The sequence below is a fragment of the Thunnus thynnus genome, chromosome 1, assembly GCF_963924715.1.
Source record: "Thunnus thynnus chromosome 1, fThuThy2.1, whole genome shotgun sequence".
Classification (NCBI taxonomy): Eukaryota; Metazoa; Chordata; class Actinopteri; order Scombriformes; family Scombridae; genus Thunnus; species Thunnus thynnus.
In genome coordinates, this window is record NC_089517.1 from 32,798,391 (window position 1) to 32,821,198 (window position 22,808).

The following is a 22,808-nucleotide window of genomic DNA, read 5'->3' on the forward strand; positions in this document are numbered from 1 at the left end:
GGCGGATTTACATGAAGGACAGCACAGCAGAGACAACTGGAGTGGAGGAGGGGGAGTCACAGACATTGGGACAAGGTGAGGAACACAACACACGTACACACTAACCTGCAGATCTTTTGCGGAAAGGCTGGCATGAGTGCATCAGCACCTCTACCGCATTCGGTGTTTATTTGTTTAAGGGTGTGCTCTTGTGTGTGTTTGTGTGTGTGTGTGTGTGTGTGTGTGTGTGTCCAGAAAATAATAGTTGTCCTGTAGACTTATATTTAAGTTGTGGTATCAACAGAGCAGTAACTGTTGGGCTGCTGACAGTTCATAACTACTGCTGGTGGTGCAGCACACACACTCATACAGGTGGAGTACATGTTTGTTGTTATGTGAATTGGTTTACTGCAGCTGATGGAGAGTAACAGTCATGACAATAAAGCGTAAGGGGCCAGTAAAGTTAAAAAAAAAAAAAAAAGAGGCAAAGAACAAACATTTTAAAGAGAGAAGAAGAGGTGGATGCACCCCAGAACACAGGGAAGGTATAGATTCTGTGTGTTGCTGCTCTGTACTCCGCAGTTGAAGATTTAGTGACGAGGAAAACAAGGTCTGTGTAAAAACAGACAGCTTGTTTGCTTTCTATCAGGCTATTTATCTGTTTGTGTGCATAGGAGTTTATCACTATGTCTGCCTTGTAAAGGGTAAAACAAACAAGCTGTTTTGACTCTTTCACCCGACATATTCATGGATTATTATGAGACATTTTGCACAGGAGCAGTTACGCAATGTTGTCTTACTGCTGGTGATGAATTTGATACTGACTTAGCTGTAAGGCTGTACTTCTGAAGCTACCCTTACTTTTAAATCTAGTAATTATGATACCAGATCAGAAGACTGGTGAGTTGTAATTGTCCAAACATGATGTACTCACACAGAACATATTTCACCCCCTAAATGCTCTTGCCTATCATACCCAGAAAGCAACAGAAAGCATCCACCATTCACTTACAATGAGTCTGCTCTTTATAAAGCCTTTTTCAGCAATAGATGTCAAATACTTTTTTTGCATAGCTAACCAATCACCATCAAGGAAACAGTGTTATTCATGCTTCTCTGTGGGTACATGTGGAATGGTCATTGTGATAACTGAGTGTGGCTGACTGAGTGGAAGGCTAAGCAGTGGGATTAGATACAACGGAGCATCAGGTAGCTGAGATCAACAGTTTTCTATGAAAGCAAGGCACTACGGATGAACCACCTCTGAAATGCAGAACTTCATTACCCCCTCAGTGACATTAAAGAAATATCTCATAACTTTTTCTATGACTACATGTATGGTTGTTTTCTACTATTACATTCTAATAATAATAATATCCTAATATAATCTATAATATAATATTCTAATAATTCCATTTTATTTTGTTTTCTGAATGCTCTCAGAGAGCCTCCCTGATTAAAAACAGTAGAAAAATTAATTACCTGCATTAGAAACATGTAAAAATTCTTTTCACTCTGGGTGAAAAGGAGTGGGTTAAATTCTCTTTCTTTTAGCAGGCTGAGTGCAAATACATTTGGAGAACAGTAACGCCAATAAAAAAAAAACAATAATCATCATCATCATTAAACATTTTAAGCAAACAACTCATTCTAAGCATTTAATTAACATGGGCCTTATAGCTAATATGTAAAATATGTGACTCCATAAGGCACAAACTTAAATTTGTAACAAAACAAACAACTAAGAATTATTAGCAAAATAAAAAGAGAAACCAGTAACTTCCTATGTTAAGATTTATTTTGTATTACTGGCAGTAACAAAGTGAATGAACTCAGGTGAATATTATTAGGGCATTATAGTGAACTAATTTCCTCATAGCTGAAAACTGAAGGGAGTCTGTCTACCACCACTATCACCCTTTTCACAATACAAAAAGTTTTATTTCCAGACCAAAAGTCCACAAAAATTAGAGTCAAAGGAAAATATAGTCCATTTAGAAGTTATAAATAATTGTCTTTGTTAACAAACATTAAAACCATCATCCATGCCAAATGACATCATCTTCATTATCAGTGAAACTCAGATGCCAGTTCCACCAAATTTGCAACATGAGATCATTCCCTCTCATGTTAGTCACTCGCAAATTCATCTGTAATTTGCAAGTGATAATCATTTGTGAAATGGAACAGTGGCACCATTTGCAATCTGCGTGTAAGTGAATAAAAAAATGGATAAAAAAAGGCAAATATGAGCTTTCCAGTCTTTTAATAGGATTAGCCAGTGCATTCATTATGCAGCTTTCTACCTTATCAAATCAATTTATTTACATGTATTAAGTTAACAACACCATCTTCCGAGCAGAAGACCAACATAAACAGAACCATGACATGCTCGCATGACACTTATGAACACATCATGATTAGCTAATGGCTAGACACGTTGGGAAGAAGTTTTTTTGACAGTAGGCAATTTGAAAATATCTGTTTTACTACTTTAAAATACTGATAGCAGCACCAGTTTCCCAGGAGCTTATTGGTATTTTGGTTCAGTCTTTCTTTTAGCAATCAAGCATCGGTAGTTTCAACCAATACCTAACAATATGCATCAATGCATCCTCACACTAACAACTGTTAATTTCAAAATTTAAAATGCTTTGCTTTTCACTTCAGTGTTGCTGTTAGACCTTCTAACTGCAAGCTATGCTAGACAGGTTTCCACAAGGATGTGTGTGCAGGTGCAGAGAATGTGGAAGCAAGACAAACAATATGCAAACACTGGAGTAAGCACTTAATCATAGTGTCGAAAATAATGTGTCTGACTGATTAAATACCTGATCTGGCTTTCATTTACTAACACCTTACAAACACTACTGTGAGTATACAACTGTGAGTGCAGGCTGGTGTGTGTGTGTGTGTCTTTATGTATATATGTGAGAGCAGGTATACAACACAGGTCTTACGAACACACCAAAGTAGCACAAAGAAATAAATCAGCAATGATGAACATCATTCAACAGATAGTTAACTGTGAATACATCAGTATTAGTACATATTGTAAATGCAGCAGCCCTATGTTCAATTTCACACAGGCTCTACTTTCTGAAGAGCTGTACAGGCAGGATAGGCTCTCCCACTTAATCCTGCATAGGTGACATGCTCACCGCTCTTCTTTATCAGTGACCGTCTAGGTGGTTATTAGGTGGCAGCATATGTCGTCAGCCACCGTCCTGCAATAGTCTGACGTACTTAGAGGTCAGCAACAATGACCGGCTATTTTCTCTTGCCCTATTTAATGGGAAAGATTAAAAGTGTCTAGAATCAGCATGGTCCTTACACGTAAAAGTTCTGATTTACATTTCTGAGGGTTTGAGAAAGTCATATTCTTTATGTATCGAGCTACAACCAACCAAACATGTTCCCAAAGCAGCAAACACTAAACAGGTTTGTCAAACATGCAATAATTTGGATATGTTTAACATATTTTGGACTACATGGTCCATGTTATTTTCTCATTTACTCATTTGTTGTAGTTTGCTTAGGCAGATGAATTGCCAGATGATGAATAGTCCATAGAGGTTATTTGCAGTGCACACGCACACAAAGAGAAGTCAAAGACATGGAGTAGCACACGAGATCAAACAGCTTTGACAAAAATGAGCATATGCCAGACACGTTCATGATGTACTCAACAAACATTTGAGAGCTCAGGAACAGCACACTGCCAGCCTTCTCTTAACAAGGTGGATACAAGGTCCTGCTGACAAGTGGATTCTGAATATGAATCTAAAACTAATCTAAATCTAATCTCATTATACAGTCGGCACTTGATTAATTAAGAGCCTTTGCCTTAAGATGAGTATGGCCCTAGCTCTCTTCCTAGCTAGTGTGCTAATTCTCAGTTGTGCTCAATAATGAATAGAATAGGTATTTTCTGCTAAAGAACTATAATCTGGGAAGCTAAAAGTCTCCCAAGCCTGGCCATCAACCCTCCAGGGAGGCAGGAGGGCGCCAGATCAGCCCAGCTGAAGCAGTGACATTTAGCCCTCACGGCAAGCTGAGCTGAGCAACGCCAAACCAATATATCCCCCCTCCAAGCTGTAGCCCAGAGACTGGCTGACCTTCTCCACATAGTAACAACAAAAATAATAAAAATTCAGAACAGACAAGTTTTTATTTTTGCTACAATCCAGTGGGATATTGTAGCTGTATTAAAGCACCCCTCCAGTGTATTTTGGCATTTTTAAGGTATTTCATATTTTTCCGAGTCATTTCCTGTTGATTAGTCATACTGTTTGCCAAATATTTTTTTGATAAATAACTTAATTTTGCACTCAAAGTTCAAAAATTAAGCGTTAAAATGGAATGATGATGAATGACTACAGTAGAACACTACAGTCATACCTCATCCTCATAAAATCCTTTTGTTTTTGAGCATCACATAGGCTACTGAAACAGTATCAGGTGCCTGTGTTTCAAACTATATACTTAATGCAGACGTACTGCAACAATGGATTAGCGCTTAAAATGTAAATAATGTATTTCAATTAAACACTCTCCAACTAAAATCGGCACAGAAAATAACATTTAATTTGGTTACAGCAGGAAAGTCAGTAAATCAGTCTACATTGATCTATAAATGGATGTGGGTGATTCTTATAGTATCTGTTGTCAACAGCTGTTTATACTGCTAAAAGCTTCTCCTTCAGTTCAGTAAATCCCTGCAGCATCTGAAGGCAGCAGGACTGATATGTTGATAAATCCGCAGCCTTTGAGAATTGCTGAGCCAGAGCGCAGTGCTGTTACGCACGGCCGTTCACTGTTCACCTTCATTAAATGGCCTGAAAATGAGGCTGCTAATGAAAAACAACACACACCTCAACACACATCAAACTGGTCGGTTATAATTCGATATTCTGCTCTTTTATGAAGGAGATGTCATGTTAGCAGGGTTAGCAGCATCAGCCTCTTTTCCAACTTATTTTTTCAGCAAAAGTAGCGTCTCATGTTTTATTCTTGAAACTCATTGCGATGCAAACGCTGTTGTGTAACATTAATTACTAAACTAAGCGACCATTTACGAGGTGAGATACAGTAAATTATAATTATTGCTGAAATAGTTGGTCCGTTGTAATCATATGAACAGCTTCATCAAATCAATTGCTTTATTTTTTATTTCTATCGTTATTATAGTAACTAACTGATGAAAAAAACTACTCCATCTTTGGCAGTAGATCAATGGTGATGTGTGTTCATGTCGTTTTGCTATACTGAACATGTGAACATTAACTTTCAAAATCATTGGGAGTAAAATTCAGTCAGCCAACTCATGTTTCATGGATTTTTATTTGAATACAGGATATGTATATGGCATCCAGGCTCCGAACTGACAATAATAACTTACCCATAATAAAAGCCAGAGCCTACAGGTGGATGCTTTGGGGGAGCATTGGAAATATATTGCAACAACTAACAGTGCACTTGAGTTATCCACCTGAAAATGCTCGCATTACTTCACTCTACTAACTCTCTAAAACAACCAGTCACATGATTCCTTGTGGTTTGTCCACATGAAAATCCAGCTGAATTAGTGCTTTGGGTTCTGCCACCTGTTCAAAGCCAACCATGTATCAGCACTGCCATATGTCCTGCCTTATGCTGAAATACGATTTGTGCCACAGCCAACAACTGCTACTGAAAGCTTTGTGTTAAACGCTATAGTATACACACCTGCCTCTCCTTTTTTTTGCCAACTTGTTGTTATTCTAATAAAAACTTGCAACCTCACTAACAAAATCATTCCCTTTCTCCAATTCATTAATTGAAACATCATTTAAAATCCCTGCAGCGATCAACTCCATTCCATCAACAATAAAGCATGATTGCATGTGTAAACAGATTAACCTTTTTGCTGCAATTGGCTGTCTAATGTCCTTCACAAAAGAAAATCCAGAAAAGGCGATGGAGCTGTTCCATAGGGGAGGCAGAATTAAACTGCATATCTTGCTGCATCTACTAGTAGACAAGTAGATACATTGGATGGGAGCTTACTGAAATCCAAGAAGACAATACAGGAAGTTGAATCCATGCAACTGGTTCACCTGGTGCAGGTATGCAGTAGAGCAACTGCAAGTGAAGTTGTGACTGAAGGAACTAGCAAGATACTGTATGATTCTTACAGTTGTTCCTGATGTGCAAGCAAGGCGGTCACTCCCTACAGTGCTCCAGTAATGAGTAAAACATTGTTCATTTACTGGAGAGTTTCCAGTGATAGATATTGCAAGACTGTGGTTGCAATTCTTAGCTGCTGAGGCCAACAGACCAACACTGTGGTTGTACATCCAGTGGCTAACCACCGAACCATAGAAAACTAGGATTATACAGCGGAGCTCCCAGTGGCCAACAGCAGAATCATGTGGATATCTGGGCAACCTCAAGGTGTGAATATATAAAACTTTATAACTGTGAAGCAGGGTGGGGTTTAAAAAGAGAATTAACTGTAGGTCAGCTAACTTTTCTTGGCTCAGTAAAGGTTATAAAAGAGGACAATTCTCCTTCTAAGCCAGTGGTGTGCAGTGTATAACTCAGGGAGGGTCTGATTTGCTACCTCTTGTTAAAAATCTGACCTTTGCTGAGGAGTGAAGCTCCTGCGGTGTGGAGAGTCCACAGGTGTGTGGTAGATGGCTTACAGCGCCAAAGGATAATACTGCTGGGTATGTGTAATAAAAGTGGAGTGGTGTAGATTTGCGATGTTTGGGGGATTCTGGCTTCTCTGAAAACAGTGTTCTTCTGCTGAGACGGCATAAGTAATCGTCTTTGTCTGCTGGGTTTGAAAAACTTCAGTGAAAGAAGGCATAAGACATGTCTGCCAGTAGCACACAAACACACACATTACACACACACAAACATGCACTGTTCTCGGTAGAGAACTGACAAAAAGGACACATCCCACAGCTCATCAGATTAACTCAGCTCTCCTGCTCAAGACACAAACATCTGCCATTGTCAAAGTCAATGTCACAGTTACTTCTGATCATAAACAAGTTAATTGGCATGTCTGTCGATAGGTCTCCAGGGGCTTCAGTCAGGATGGAAAATTACCAAAAGCAAATAGCAAAACATTAAGCACACGACCACCATTGATTTTGAGTCCTATATGTTGGATGGTATAAGACAGTGAAAAAGGCTGAGATGGGCCAGACTCTGTGGCAGGTGGGAAAACACGTTGGTTTCCTGATTTAAGTGCTAATGGTTTGGCACATGGCTTGTTGGCATTTGCATGTTGTAGCTGTGGAAACAGATGGTTTGGTTCTGTTTACCCTCTTAGCTCTGTTCTTATTTCTCTGCTTATCACTCATCTGTTGCATAAAATAATTTAGAATAATTTAGAAGGGTAGAATAACAATGTGAATCTTTTAACACATATCTAGAAGTTGTGTTCTGTATTTTTGCAACGCAGAGCTGATGGCATCTTAATAGTGCTTACCTCTCGCTCTGCCGGACATGTTGCTCTACAAATGTGTTCTACATTTTGATGAGGAGGCAACAGGGCACAACAGTGCAGTCGTGATGTGGATATTGTACTGTGATATCAAGCTGAACAGTTGTTCACCCAATAAGCAGCAGTAATAATACAGGGATGCACAGTACATGAGGGTTACAGCAGCCACACTCTGTTTGCCACTGACACTTACTGTATGGTGGCAACAGGGATACTTAAATTGTTACATTGGAAAACGAGGGGGCAGCATCAATAGCCACTCAATATGTGAAAGTGCTTTAAGAGCAGCGTTTTGACACTAAGAATAAAACTGAAGCTCCAAAAGCAAATCCACATGAACACAGAGAGCATTCAGACATCACCTAACCAAAGCTCAGTTAGGTTCAAACCTCACACGTCCTTGCTCTGAAGCAACAGTACTCATTAGTGAACCACCACATGATGCCTTTAAATGTTTTTTTTAGTTTGTACTGGATTCCAGCATCTAATGAAGTTTGTTCCAATGGGTTGGATGAGCCAGTGGGCTACTGTACAGAGAGCCAAACTCTCAGCTGACTTCTTAAGATGGATTTATGCTTCTGCAAGTGTCACGGAAAATTGTTTATAGTGAAAACAACATGAAGCAAATGGAGGACAGACACAGTGAGTGTTGCTCTTTATCAGAGTGAATAAAATAGTTTAAACATGATTACTAACTGCCTTTGGTAGTTTGACAAATTTGTTTTTGGTTATCTTTCTACTCTATTGAATCTGTTTCCAGCACAAAGCTTCCCATCATTGCTCTGTATCAAAAACTGAAAAAATGCAGACAATTATTTTGGGAATATATTAAATGCACAGCATGGGCTGATAATGAACTACAGATTCATAAAAGGTTGCGTTGGTCCCACAGTAGTCAACAGGTCCAGTGTGTAGAATTTAGTAGCATCTAACGGAACAGAGTTGGCAGAAACAGAATATAATATTCATAAGTATGTTTTAATTAGTATATAATCACCTGAAAATATGAATCATTGTGTTTTTGTTACCTTAGAATGAGCCCTTTATATCTACATAGAGAGCAGGTCCTCTTCCACAGAGCCTGCCATGTTTCTACAGTAGCCCAGAATGGACAAACCAAACACTGGCTCTAGAGAGGGTCCTTTTGTGTATTTCACAAGTTTTGCAGCCACCATAGGTTCTCCTACATGCTTGGAAGGGGAAGGGGAGGGGTATTCAGTTTGTTGCAATCTGCAATCTCACCGCTAGATGCCACTAAATCCTACACACTGCACCTTTAAATCTAATGCTGCAATAAATAATACATAATAAATCTATTCCTACACCAGAGGCCTCTATGATAGGACTGCAGGAACACCCTGCCATTAGGAGCATAAATCCACCTTTAATGGACTATGCCTGCCAAATCTGTGACAGTAAGATGCTCAGATTATCTGTTTCAGTGAACTGTTGACACATTATACAGCTTCCTTACATCAATTTAAAAACATAACCCCCATTTCCATCTGTGTTGCATTAATGTGCACCTAATTTTTATGTTATGCTGTTACTATTACCTTGGGTTTTGTTCAACAGTGTTAACACATTCGTACACATTCACACATTAGTGTTAGCTCTGTTATTGTTGCAGCAGGTTCTGTTAGTATTCACCTCTCTTACTGCTTTAGACTCCCCTGCATGCCTGCATTAAATGGCAGGGAGCTTCTAACTGAGCCACATCCCCAGACATACAGTAATTCCTTCTTATGATAAAATACACTTTGACAAATGTGGTCCTAACTGAATATTGCTTGTGGCAGATGCATCATTTTAGATCCACAGATGTGTCTTGGTAACAGTTTAAGATAAGAGAAAAATGCCTGAATTTCAGTTTGATGACAGAAACAGTCACATGGAGAACAAGGAGTGGGGAGGCCACAATAAATTCATTGCATATGAAACAGTTATCCACTGTACTATCATGCAAGGCTGAGTACTGAGTACTAACCTTAACAATAACCCTATTTAATTGGGTTGTTAAAAAAGTAAACTTGGGATTCCCTGGTGGGCCATGAAACCATGAAACAGTCAACTGTCAGGGACCTTCCCCACATTCCCCATCTCTCTCTATCCTCATTTCCTGTTCTCTATTGCTATTTATCTAATACATAATATATAATATATGAAGTATACATACATAATATAAAACTTAAAAAACACCTTAAAAGGCAAAAGTACTACAGCAGCTTATTATTATCGTTCCAAATCATTTCATCATATACACAGACAATGAATATTAACTGTTCATCACTAATAAGTTGCTATTTCAAACTGCCAAATCCAATTTTGTCAGTTTTGTAATAAATGTAAAAATCTGAAATCCCAGTTTGAACCACTCAAACAGAGGAGTTCCATTAGCCTTAGAGCAATATGAACTGTCGGTTGTTTCTAATGTCAATGAGCTAAACATTAAAGATTGTTTTATTGTCAAACAAGTAGATAACAGTATTGGCTGTATGACTAAATATAAATGCATTTATACTCAGAAAAAATGTATTATTATTTCAGAGCAGTATATAAGGTGCAAGAATATAAAGCTCTGACAATTCAGAAGTGTCACCAAAATATTATTAGCAAAAGGTGAAGTTCTTGTGCTACTACTCGAATTATCATATTTAGTACAGTTGAAGCTTATTCTACTTATTTTAACAGGTCAACTGATAAAAAAACATGAGGTCTACCAATAGACTGCTCACAACTAATTGTTGTGAACAAAAATAAAAGATCTGCCAACAGCAGCATGAACATAATCCTCTGGATCGATGGCATAATTCAGAGAAGCATTACCGAGCAGATATTCTGACAGCAAAGGTCAAAGCTTTCGTCAACAATCCACACTGAGAGGAGGAGGGGAGAGGAGCAGAGAACATCGGGGATGGGAAGTACAAGTGTCCCATCTTGCCTTTCATATATAAAGGGAGATTTGATAACCCACAAACACACAAATGTGTTTCCAGTTATGAAGCAGATCATCCATGATTTAGCCATTAGTCATATACAGTAAAGAGAATTTTTCTCAGCTTTTTCCACTTAAAAACATACAGTTGCATTTAGTAAGTAATATGTTTGTACTGTTAACTCAAGGACTCCTGTTTTTTTCCTAAATTTGAGAAAACACTGTCAGTGGAATCAGACTAAAACCTACCATACTTACTTACTAGTTGATAGTAAGTAAGTATGGTAGGATGATATTTTCCAGTGGAAAGCATAAATCTACTATTTTCCATACAAATAATACTATAAATGCAGTTAAACACAATGTTTGATCTAGTTTGTCTTGGCAGGATCTATGCAGAATATTGACTGTTGTGTAATTCTGGTCGTAGCATCTGGGGCTCAGTGTTGAACAGACTTCTATAGAGGGAGAAACACAGCTTAGACTTTGCTTTTATCTTTGCTTTTATGATCAAAGTCTTTTCCTTTATGCGAGAAAACTTGTTGATCAAAGCACTTCTGCTTCTAAAATACCAACTTGTTACTGGTAGCGGTTTGTAGAATAATTTAATGTGATACTTTATTGATTTCCCCCACGGGTAAATTCTTCTCTGGTCTTGACCTCCTGTGAGAGCTCAGGGTCAGCTGAAGAACAGCATGAACAGGGCTGGAAGGAATGCACAGGCAGAGGCACATACTGCTTTAACTGTATATGTGAAATTAGCATCGGATTTACTATGGCAACAGCTAATTACACAGTTAATGATTGGACACATTTAACTGGTGGAATCGGTCCATAAATTATCATCACCAAGGTGTAAAAACAAAAAATAATTAAAAACTTGAGATGCTAAAATAAAAATGCTAATTAATGTAACAACATCTAACAGGAATAAGATAGCTGACTGAAAGTATGAGGAATTAAGTATTACAGAAGAGCTGTTTGATTTGTTTATTTGTAATAGACTTGTATAAATGCGACAAGATGCCAAAACATCTTACAAAGGTGTTATACAGCTCCACTTGAGAAAAGGTGAGTGTTCATTAATAAGAAATATAATAAAATAGTAATATTATATTTATGTAAATAAAAAAAGAGATGGTACAACATAAAAAAAGGGTTTTTTTTGTTTGGCTGTAAGCCACTGCAACAACTCAGAGGAAGACTGACACACTACTGGAAGATTGTAGATGGCACTCATACTGCTTGAAGACTGTCATAAGTAATGGTATAATCATTTGCTATTTTCCTTTTCACCACAGATGATGCAAAAGTGATACTGTATGGGAATGCAATAACCTCCAGCATCTATTATCTACACCTGCTTTTAAATTCTTAAAGCCATCTGAAGGTGACAGGACAGAAGTGTGTGTGAGCAGTCTGTAAATGAAGTCTCACAGATGCCACATCCACTCCGAGTACCTATAGCATATTGCCTCAGGCCCAACCAACACCATGCTGTTGCAAAATAACCACAAACATTTTCACCGGGTGACTAGTTTGCAACAGATGTCTTTCCAGTGGGTCTGTGAAAAGTAACATCACATTTTTTATTTTTCAAACTGCATTTTCAATTTCAGTTGGTGTGACGTGAGGCTGCATAATTACGATAAAAAGAAATGAGATTGATTTTTTTCTGACACTTGTTTTAATTTAAATGCAATGCACTGAAGGCTGTGAATAAGGTTCCCTTAATGGATGCAGGTATTTAAGAGTTTGGCCATCATGCAGTATTCATTATGCAGCAGGTTGTGTCAACATTTCAGGTGGTTGTAAAAAGTAAAAAGCTTTGTAAAAACGTGTACAGTTTGTGATGATGATAAATATTTATACCTTTCCTCTATATCCCCACAAGGGTTCACTTGTTTTTGTTGTTTTCTTCATTTTCTCACATGCGCTGAGCTTCCAGTTTTGTGTGCTTAAATAATGCCAGTTTCTAGTTGCATCACAGTTAATCTGAGATAAGGTGTAAAACATTGAGTAAATCTGGACCTCTGCATCTTGCTCAAGGATACTCCAAACCAGACACTTTTACTCCTTAATCATTGCACTACACACCATGCCCTCCTGTCTACAGTATGTTACTGCTACACTGGAAGTCACCCAACATAATATGGGTGACTTCCAGTGTTTTCCAAAGACCAATGTAATAACCCAGATCACACAAGGAGGTGACACTGAAGCCCCACATTACTCTGGGGAGCAGGAACACAATTTCATCCATTCCTACAACTCTTCTCCAATCCACCAGTTGCTAAACATCCAATATCAGCCTCGGCCCACATTCTCCACTATGAAATTCTTCCTCCAGAGAGGAGCACCATAAACATTTTCAAATCACTGTTACACCTTTCAAACTTGACATATTCACCACCCTAGCAGTCAGTCAACCTGTCAATAAGTCAGTCAGTTAATTAGTACGTCAGTCAGTGCACAAGTCAATCAATCAGTCAACCACAGCACTATGAGATGTTCTCTTACATTACTCTCTCTTCATGTGAAATAATTTTGATATTCTGCCACAATATTACTATATTACTTACTATTTACAACTACAATTTACTTTTACATACTTTTACATTTACTAATACACTATATGTATTAGTTACTAGTATTAGTCACTGCTCTTGATTATTTATTGTCTTAGGACCACTTTTTCATGTCATATACCACCACACCCCTATATGAGGCATATGACACTCGTCCTTCTACAGCCTTGATCAGGCACCTATATCCCATTGAACCTCTCTAACACTCCCACAATACACAGAGATCATTGTGCCCAGTTTGTTAACAACCCCAGCAGCTTGGTAACCTAGCAATACTATCCAGAGTGTGAAGGAGAGATGTGTGTTCAGTGGGAGACAGTTCACTGCTAATTGGGATGTTCTACAGTACCACTGGATATCTGGGCATGTCTTGGTAGACCTTTGACACAGATATCCTCAGCATCTAGCAAAAACTACAAATTAATGTGTAAGTTAATACATTAGTGTCTAATGGCCATTAGATGGTGCTTCTAGTAACAGCAAAGATGGTGGCAAGCAGTAAACCCAAATTCAACCTCACTGTGATCTCGGATGTAGTGTCTGTGTTTTACTACAGTATCTTTAATAACTGACTATACTGGATCACCATTGTCACCGACATATCAGTAGCTTCTAGCAGCAAAGCATACAGATGGATTTGTAGTGTTCTTCATACAAAGCAAAAAATAGACAAAAAGAAAATACAGTGAACCTGCACATACTGTCAATAAAATAATACCCCTGCCTTTTGTTTCTATCTGATCACAGGACCACCATCGCAGCAGTAAAGTATTGCCTGGCATGACAAAGCAAACCCTATAATGCTTCAGTAGCCACACCACCACATCCTTCCTCCATTGTAATAGCAGGGGTATGCGCAAATGAGATTGTTTTCATACCCATAAGTGCTGAATTGTGGCAGGTAAAGCATGGAAAAATAGTAGATTGGTGAACCAGAGCAGCCCAGTTAAAACTTGTGTTTCCAAGCTGAAAACAAAGCTGGGCTGCTCTGGACCATCCATCTGGTCAGCTGCCGTAAGGACATTGTGTGGTGTGTCCAGCAAAGTGATGACATGGGCAATATTGCTGGGACCATGGTGATGGAATAGGCTGCGGTGATTAATAGTTTTGCACATAGTGATGCTCCCCCTCGCTCACCAGGAACCTCACAATAGCACACTGCAATGCAATTACTCAACTCAAACTGCAATGTTTAGCTCTATCATCAAAAATCAATGACATTTAAAAACTAGAAATACCACCTCGCAGTTGTATGCCTCCGCCAACCAGTCAAGTTGCTGTTTACATCCATGTCTGTTCAGAATCATATAATATTTGTGGTGAAAACTTTGAAGGAATTTAATAAAAGGTATTAAGTGTATTTTCCTTTTATGTGTTCACATGCTCAGCCAATAAAGCTGATTCTGATAGAGCACAAAGTTGTTGCCATGACAGTAGATGATGCTTCAGATATGGATGTTGCTGCAAAGAAGCTACAAATTCTAAAATGTGGATGTTCCACACACATCTTCAACCTGGCAACACAGAAGATCTATACAATCACCGCAGTTTCAAGGTGAGACCCAAGATTAGTGTCACCAATTCAGTATCAGACCAAATGTGAAATATGGTCACAATCTCCCCTTCTGTTCCTGATTTATGGCGTTGAATAACAGCCAGAGAAGTGTTTTTGCAGAACATTATGATGTCACAGTGAAGCTGACCTTAATTAGAGTATGAATTCTTGAGTTATGGCCAAAAACATGTTTGGTGAGGTCACAGTGACCTTTGACCACCAAATTCTAATCAGTTCATGCTTGAGTCCGAGTGGATATCTGTGCCAAATTTTAAGAAATTCACTCAAAGTGTTACTGAGATATAACATTCATAAGTTCATTACTGAATAGCTGCTAACTAGATGAGTCTGTGCACAGTCTAATGAGAGGTTTGAAACATAAGAACAGAGGTTAGTTGCATGTGTGGATCTTTAGGAAACTTGGAACTGGGGTCACATTTCTGGCAACTACAAATTGTTGATGCATATTGACAGTAGCTGGTTGTAGTAAGGTGCAGTGAAAGGTTGAGTGAATAAAAAATAGAGGATTCATAAAAAAAAAAGAATGTTTGTTTACAGTTGGATAGCATCACAAACAATTGTTGCCTTTAAGTTCAAGTTCATGTTGCATATTGCATAATAAGGGGCTGCATTTTCTATTGCACAATCCCAGTCTCGTGCCCTTTCTTTACAACATTTATTTGTCTAGGACTTCAGGGGAAGATTAGTTAATTCTGCTCCTGGGATTGATGTAGAGTGGAGCTGGCTCTTTCTGGCATCTTTCTGACATTTTTCAGAAGGCTTTTTAACGCAACAGACTGGTGGCTGAAATATTTAACGGTCAGTAAGTCACAGAGAGTCCTGCTGGGCAATTGCCGATGCAACATCCACCTATTCAATCCATATTTCATGGTCATGAATGAATGGATGAATGACTAGCTTGTCTTTATATAGCATCTTCCTGACGGGAGGGGGATTTGTTAATGACCAAATACTGTATAGAGGTAAAGCAAGTAACCACTGGAATGAAGTAACTGCAGCTATAGCTCACAAAAGCAAAAGACTTTTTTTTTGGCAGTTTTAACCTTTATTGAGTCAAATTGAATTCAACCATATAAACGTGGAGACAAGGACAATGGAGCTGCTCAGCTCTCCTTGCTCAACCATGAGTCACTTACCCAGAACCGGGTGGGTAGAAATTTCAATCAACTTTAGACCTAAGGGAGTTGTGAGCAAAGCCAGAACAGCCTAACACTACCATTCAAGCCACATCCAGAATCCACCTGGGGCATGAAGTTCTGACCCCAGGAAGACATTTCCTCACTTCCCCTGAGGAGGGGTACATGTGGGCTCTAAGACCACACTGGGTGAGCAAACATCACTAGGTTACAGGAGAGTAAGAGGAAACATAGCTTTTTCCCCTTGGACACAAGAAGGTCAGGTAATGGCAAGCCAAAACGCTGCCTGATCTGTGCCACCATATCCAGGTAGGCACACCCAAACAAGCAGCGGGCATCCTTGGACATCATGTCCACCCCTTTAGAGACAGGGCACATGCGTGGCCCTCAGAGACCACAGGTGATGATTGTCCCTTGTGCACTTTTCTGGAGGCCTAGAATTCTCACTCTTTATCTTTTCTTCAGGTAGAACAAGACTGCTGTGTTTTCTGACCTCAATGTGACATGTCAGTTGCACCACTGAGGCACAAAATGGACAACTCTGTGAACTGTTGTAAATCATGAAACCTTCGAATGCAAGGGAAACCAGGACCAATAGGAACAGTTTGAAAAGGGTGCATCTTCTCATGCCCGAGTGTGAGCCTCTGTAGCTTGAGGTGCACTTGAAACAACATATCCAAGAGTTATCAGACATACTGTACTATCCTGGTGCAATAGTACAGGCACAGTTTGTGCCGTTGTGTTGACTCAACCACGTACACAGTGCCTGCTCATTTACCTCTTTCTTGTCAACTGCACACAGACTCAAACACACAAACACACTCATATGCCGGGATAACAAGAAAAACCCAACAAAAAAGTCAGTTAAAAAAGAAACTACTGCATATTTTTCTACCTGTAGAAAATTGTGATTTATACTTTATCTTTTGCCGCAGGCTATTTCAAAAGAATGCATAAAAAAATTAATGTTTTCCCAAAATCTGCAGAAGCAAATGGAACTAAGCACACAACTTTATGATAATAAGCAATGAGAGGTTTTAAAATAGTTAGTGATACATGCACATACTACACTGTGTCCATAATCCTTGATGGACAAGGTAATTAATTTTCTACTCTAAGAGTAGAGACTGTTCTTACATAAAAAAGACGTTTTATTAATTAATGAGATGATCAATACTTTAAAAAAAAAAGAAGATCATTTCCAATATACAACACAATGGCATATCGTTTGTGAAACTCAGATCGCTTGTGACCTGAGATACCACTCAAAGTACACAGGAATAAACAGTCTTATAAGGTAACACCATCGTCACAGCAGCAGAGAATATGAAATTGTGTTCTGAAAATGACACACCTGCAGCTAAGCATCCGGTCTATTTGTACAATCACACTTATTTCACAAACCTCAGGGATATTCTAAGAAATCCACAGTATGTTATTTTTGCTTACTAAAGACATGAGTTTCAGGCTCAGACTCTGGTGGTTAGGTATCAGAAAACCCATTGTGGTTCAGATATGTTTTGAGATAATATTTATATATAAACTAAACTTGATAGTAATGCTGGAAATTGATTTAGCAGCTATGTCATGCCTTAATGAGTTGTTAGAATACAGTGACTGAATTCTGCGCTCTGTGTGTCGCATTATAACAGCAGAACAAACCATAGGTGTTTTAGTGTTAGCCTAAATATCAAAAACTGAGGATGAATTTTTATTCTTTATTTTATTAGTTGGGCTCATGTCAGCCATAGTCAGTATTGTTCTATATATTATTCTCTTCCATATCATGGCCAATTCTGCTCTTGCCTTCTCAATCCATGCCCCATTCCCCAGTTGTATTTTAGGAGCTCTTGTAATGACATATTTCCTGGAAAACAAGAGTTCAATTTGTTTTCTCATTGGGTTGTGTAAGGACACCATGAGGCTAAGTGCAAGAGAACATGAAACTATGTGATTTATTAGTGTATTTGTGCATGGCACCTAATATTAAACTCATATAATGGCAGGTACAGTATTTCTAGTTGACCTTGAACAAACAACTATGTTTCTGCTCAATGTAAGTATTAACATCTATTTATCCTTGCAGTCAGTCCAAGAAACTGCCCCACTGCACCCATTAACACAGCAACACTATCAGAAAGTTACTACTGCACCAATATTCTACCATTTTACCAACAGGTCACCACTTTATGAACATATTATCACCATGCCAACACATTAAACCTCACCAACATACTACTATCATTCCTGTATCTTGTTACCACATTATCATAGTCCCACTGAATCAAAATACTGATGTTACTGACAGACATTGCCACCACAACATGTTATCGCCATGCAAAGACATTTTTTCACTTCACCGCTTAGCAAACTGCCATGTATTATTAACGACTTAACATGAATGATAAATAATACAAGTGAATTATTGAGACTTATTTTATCAGATGATGGATTAAAAAAACGGACTTGGTGTGCAGAGACCTTTAATGACCAATTTGCAGGATACATTTTCCTTAGGTTTATAATGTTTCAAGTTTAAAATGTATGCATTTAGGGACATGGTCAAATGACTAAGAATACATTTATTTCACTCTAAAAAGGCTTAAAATAGTCGACCTAATATATGAATCAAATCAGTAAAAAAATATTTTTGGAGGTAGCAGTTTATAAAGGAAAACTAAATTAAAATTAATTGTAAGACGATATTAATTAGAGTGAGCATGCAGTGTAAACTAATTGGCTTGAGCTCTAGTAACTACTTACAACATTCAATCTGTTCATTGTATATTTTATAATTTAATCATTATTATTCTGATACTTTCTTTTTTGTTTATTATGACTATGAAGGTCTTGAAACCTTTAAAAAATCTTTTATGTACCCGCAGATGACAGCAATCTCCCATGATAAAGGTCTAGGGCAGAGTACAGTAGGTGGGGGCTCATTAGCGTCATTCTTACTCATGCTTGGTATCTCTGGATGCTCACAGCTATTTGAACTTATTAATAATGACTGACAGTTTCTTGCTGTGTCTTGTTCTCTTGTCTCAGCCCTTTAGAAAATTAGTAGCTGTAAATAATTTTGTATAATTCACTTGAAGCTGTTGGCATTACCTTGTACAGTACTGTTACGGGTAGTACTGCTAGTATAGTTTTGTGGAATTTGTTTATTTTATCAATACTTAACTATATTTTAAATGTGTTTTTATGTCTTTCTTCACACATTCATTAAATTGGTTGTGATAAAGTTCCTGGCCATGGGTGAAAATACCGAGTCATCTTTAAAATTAATGATTTTGAGGTATAGTGATTTTTAATTTGCATTTTTGGCACTCATCAATTCCTTGTGCGATGTACACTGATTTTTTTTTTTCCTCCAATAGCTTTGTTATAATGAATTTCATTTCCTGCATTTGACCTGGATTAATGCTAACTAAACCACTCATTTGTTCAATGACATTAGTAGTGTAGCCAAAATAGGGGTGGATGGCTTTTAACAAAGAAATTACTATGCTCCATTTTTCCATATCCTAACAGACCAAATAGAAAGCAAAAAATGGCTTCATATCATTGAACAACAAATAAATCAAGTTAACAAAGTAAAACCCTCAATTTGGGGCTGGTCATCTTAATTAAGAACTGTATTCAACACAAAAACACACTGAATCAACAAAAAATGCTGAAATGTGAAGAAGCAGTTGTCCTTACCAACTCTCCCCAAAGATCAATAAATAGCATTGCTGGCTATTGCTTTGCCACAAAGGGCTCTGGGATGACACCATGAGCCAACTCCCAAACCATAAATCATTCATCAGCAGCAAGTACAGAGTCTAGAAGCAGCCAGAGACAAAGGCAGAGCCCTGACCTTTATCTGCTGGGCAGAGACATAGCAGATATTGTTGTCAGAAACATCAGCTTGTTTCAGTGCCATCTCTAACGTTCTAGTCAAAGCCACATGTAATACTGTAATAGTTACATATCAACCCCTAATTTCTCAATATGTCTCTACCTCTATATCTTTCTCTCCTTCCCCAGAACATGACTTGAAGATGGACTGTCCTCAGGCTGAGTTAGAAGAAAAGGACTGTCCTCCACCAGAGGAATTAGAGTGTAAAATCTGTTACCAGCGCTACAATGCCCACAACCGCAAGCCTAAGATCCTGGACTGCCTGCACCGGGTCTGTGCCCGGTGCCTCATTAAGATCCTGGACATTGCTGATGGTGCAGGCAGCATCTCTTGCCCCTTTTGTCGACACCAAACCGAGATCACAGAGTACGAGGTGTCAGCCCTGCCTGATGATGCTAACATCATGTCCCATTTGGCAATGCGGGACAAATCCTGGAGCTCTGACCACAACAGGGAGGTGGTCCTGACTCCGAAGAGTTTGTCCTCCAGCCCGTCTCATGACTCCTCCAACTGCCTGGTCATCACCATTATGGAAGTGCAGAGGGACTCACAGCACTCCCCGAGCCGCAATGGCAGCTCTGACATATATGCTGAGCAGAGCCTGGACTCAGTGTCGCTGGGCTCCAATGGGCCTGCTGATCAGGATGCCCTGTCCAAGTTCTGTAATCATGTCCCACGTATCCTGGTCTGGCTGCTGGGTTTCTTATATTTTGGCTCACTGCCTCTGGGAATTTACTTGTTGGTCATTCAGAGAGTGACTCTTGGTATTGTATGTGTTAGTTTGGTGCCATCAAGCCTGACAGTTTGCCTGGTCTATGGATTCTGTCAGTGTCTGTGCCAGGGCATGTGTGACTGCTCCAATAGGGGCTAGTAGGATGCTACCCAAGAACTGGTGGTCTTGGGTTAGAATAAAGTTAGCTCCAATGAACAGGTATTTGGTGTGTTATGTGGACAGATACTGTAGGGGCCCAAAGGTAAGGTAATGCCCTCTCCTTAACATGTTTTATAACACTTCCTGTCAATTATCCTCATGCAAATAATGGGGTAATGAGAAGACCTAAGAAGGCCGCCTTTAGCGTTGGTGTTTGCTTTTGTAAGACTGACTGCTGTTGACAGTTTGGCAAGAGCAACAGAACCACTGACAACTCTGTAGTGGGAGCAGCATCTATACCTGCACTTCTGTGATGTATTTCTGTGACTTTTTTTGCTCTGTGTTGTGTGTATCACCTACGTTAACTTAAAATTTGAGAGCAGACCTTCAGTCTTTGACTTACATGAGCGACCTGGGCCCTCATATATCAACATTGTTTGCCGACAATAATCTTGCAATCATTTTTAAGCGAACGGTGGGATTTACTCATTTGTAACTTTACTTTGGGATGTCTGTATAAATGTATTTATATGATGGACCACAAGAGCAAACTGAAAAGAGAAAGTACCTCAGTAGTCTACACATTAGCAATCTGTTTATTTACTTAATTTTCTCAGGATGCTATTAAATTGATGAACAAATGCATTTAAGCATGGCTGGATTACTGCTAGTTAGGCCAATAACAAAAACGGAGGTAAATTAATGTTGAAGGTGATTTAGGTCACCAGGTAAGAGCAAATATTTTAATTTTTAATTTGCTCTTTTAAAATTAAATTGCTTCTTTTTATTTTAGTGAATGTTATTAATGTTTTATAGGCAGCATTAATGATAACACTACATGTTAGCAAAATCTATTTCTCCCTCTTGTTACAATCGAATAGATCTTAATTGTGCAACTGATCGTGCCATCAGGTACTGAAAGTATCATAAATAATTGTATTTTGTATGGAGAAAAAGCATTGGTGCACTGACATCTATGGGTTGATACATGTCTGTCACAAAATCTTTATATCTAGTTTGAAACACTCCATGTAAAACACAATATTGCTCCTCCATAGGTGTGTGGTTGACAGGTCATGAATTAGCCAGAGTTGAGAGAATAGCAACTTGCCAACCTCTGTGTATTGTTGAACAATGCAAGGAAAATTAATGGAAAATACTGTTTAATTGGATGGATTTTTCACCATAAGAATTATGAATACTTCAAGTGAAGAAACACAACTAAATATGAATTACCAAATTAACTGTGAATTGGCTGTAATATATAATTTGTTATCTGTTTTACTGTTACAGCTGTAGCTTGAGGCAAAGGTGTAACAAGGTTGTTAGTGTTGCTTAATTGATGTCTCTCCTTCTCTCTCTCTCTCTATGCCTCAAATACACACATACACCATTCAGGTTGTTGTGTTCAATCAATTTAGAGCATGTGACACAAAAGCCAGACTTATATCTCAGGTTTTTTGATAGTCTTTCAACGTTTAGCAACAGATCTCCCATTCAGTTTCTTGTTGGATTGAATGTAGCAAAGCTGCTCTGTAGTATTTTTGGTTTAGGTTGTAAAAAGCTCATGACATGGTGCACATACTGCCATATCTCAGCCATGTGGATTTGTTGTTGTGTGACACCTCAAGGTTATGTGCATATGTATTCATGTGGCCTATTGATTTTATCTGCATGTGACAAAAACACCCCTATCATTCTGACAGGCATCTGCACCATAAACTATGTAGTTTTTTGACAATTATTTGATTTTTTTAAATGTAATTTCAAATGCTTTACACAGTATATCACATGTATTTAGAGAAAAAATGCAAAAAAAAAAAGTGTTTCTTCTGTTTCTTTAAGCTTCATGACCAAAATATAAATGAGAGTGTTTCAAAAGCTTTTCCTCTGAGACATTCTGGATCATTGCAGTCGTTCCCTGCGATGAGAGACAGTTCCAGCAGCACTTAAGAGAAGGGTTTTGATAATAAATAACTTTCAGAGCATTTCATTACAGTGTATAGGGGGAACTTGCTGTTCATGAGCATGGTGGTTGAGAGCTTGTGGGATTTAACAGTGCAATTACAGGTGTCCTTTGAGTAAGCATATGCACATAATTACACTTTTTGTTGTGCTCACAGGCATTCTATGTTACTCGTACGAGTCAATTTACAACTTTATCACACAATGTTGATACCTGAGGGCCCTGGGCTGTTGACTTTTAGATATATTCAGTGATAAACTTCAGGTAATGATATTTTTCATCAAAATGGAAATGCAGCATTTTGGAAAAAAATCACGTTGTGCTAAACCTTTCCTGTGTAATGTAAGTCCAGTTA

At 38.4% G+C, this 22,808-nt stretch overlaps 2 protein-coding genes across 2 annotated transcripts in view; one reads left to right on the top strand and one right to left on the bottom strand.

Annotated features, from left to right (window-relative positions):
- Window positions 1-22,808, bottom strand: part of cep89 (centrosomal protein 89) — a 63,464-nt gene that overhangs the window by 13,374 nt on the left and 27,282 nt on the right. The gene's annotated exons all lie outside the window — the stretch shown is intronic.
- On the top strand, window positions 12-22,659 carry zgc:165481 (uncharacterized protein LOC100073327 homolog). Its single transcript, XM_067598384.1, has 2 exons — window positions 12-75; window positions 19,745-22,659. Exons 1-2 carry the CDS (start codon window positions 12-14, stop codon window positions 20,485-20,487), a joined length of 807 nt encoding a protein of 268 aa, XP_067454485.1. The 3' UTR covers window positions 20,488-22,659.

Excerpts from the sequence above, each read along its gene's own strand:
- zgc:165481 (XM_067598384.1), top strand. The coding sequence starts at position 12 with ATGAAGGACAGCACAGCAGAGACAACTGGAGTGGAGGAGGGGGAGTCA. Across the intron at positions 76-19,744 it reads GTCACAGACATTGGGACAAG|AACATGACTTGAAGATGGAC; the intron begins GTGAGGAACACA and ends CTCCTTCCCCAG.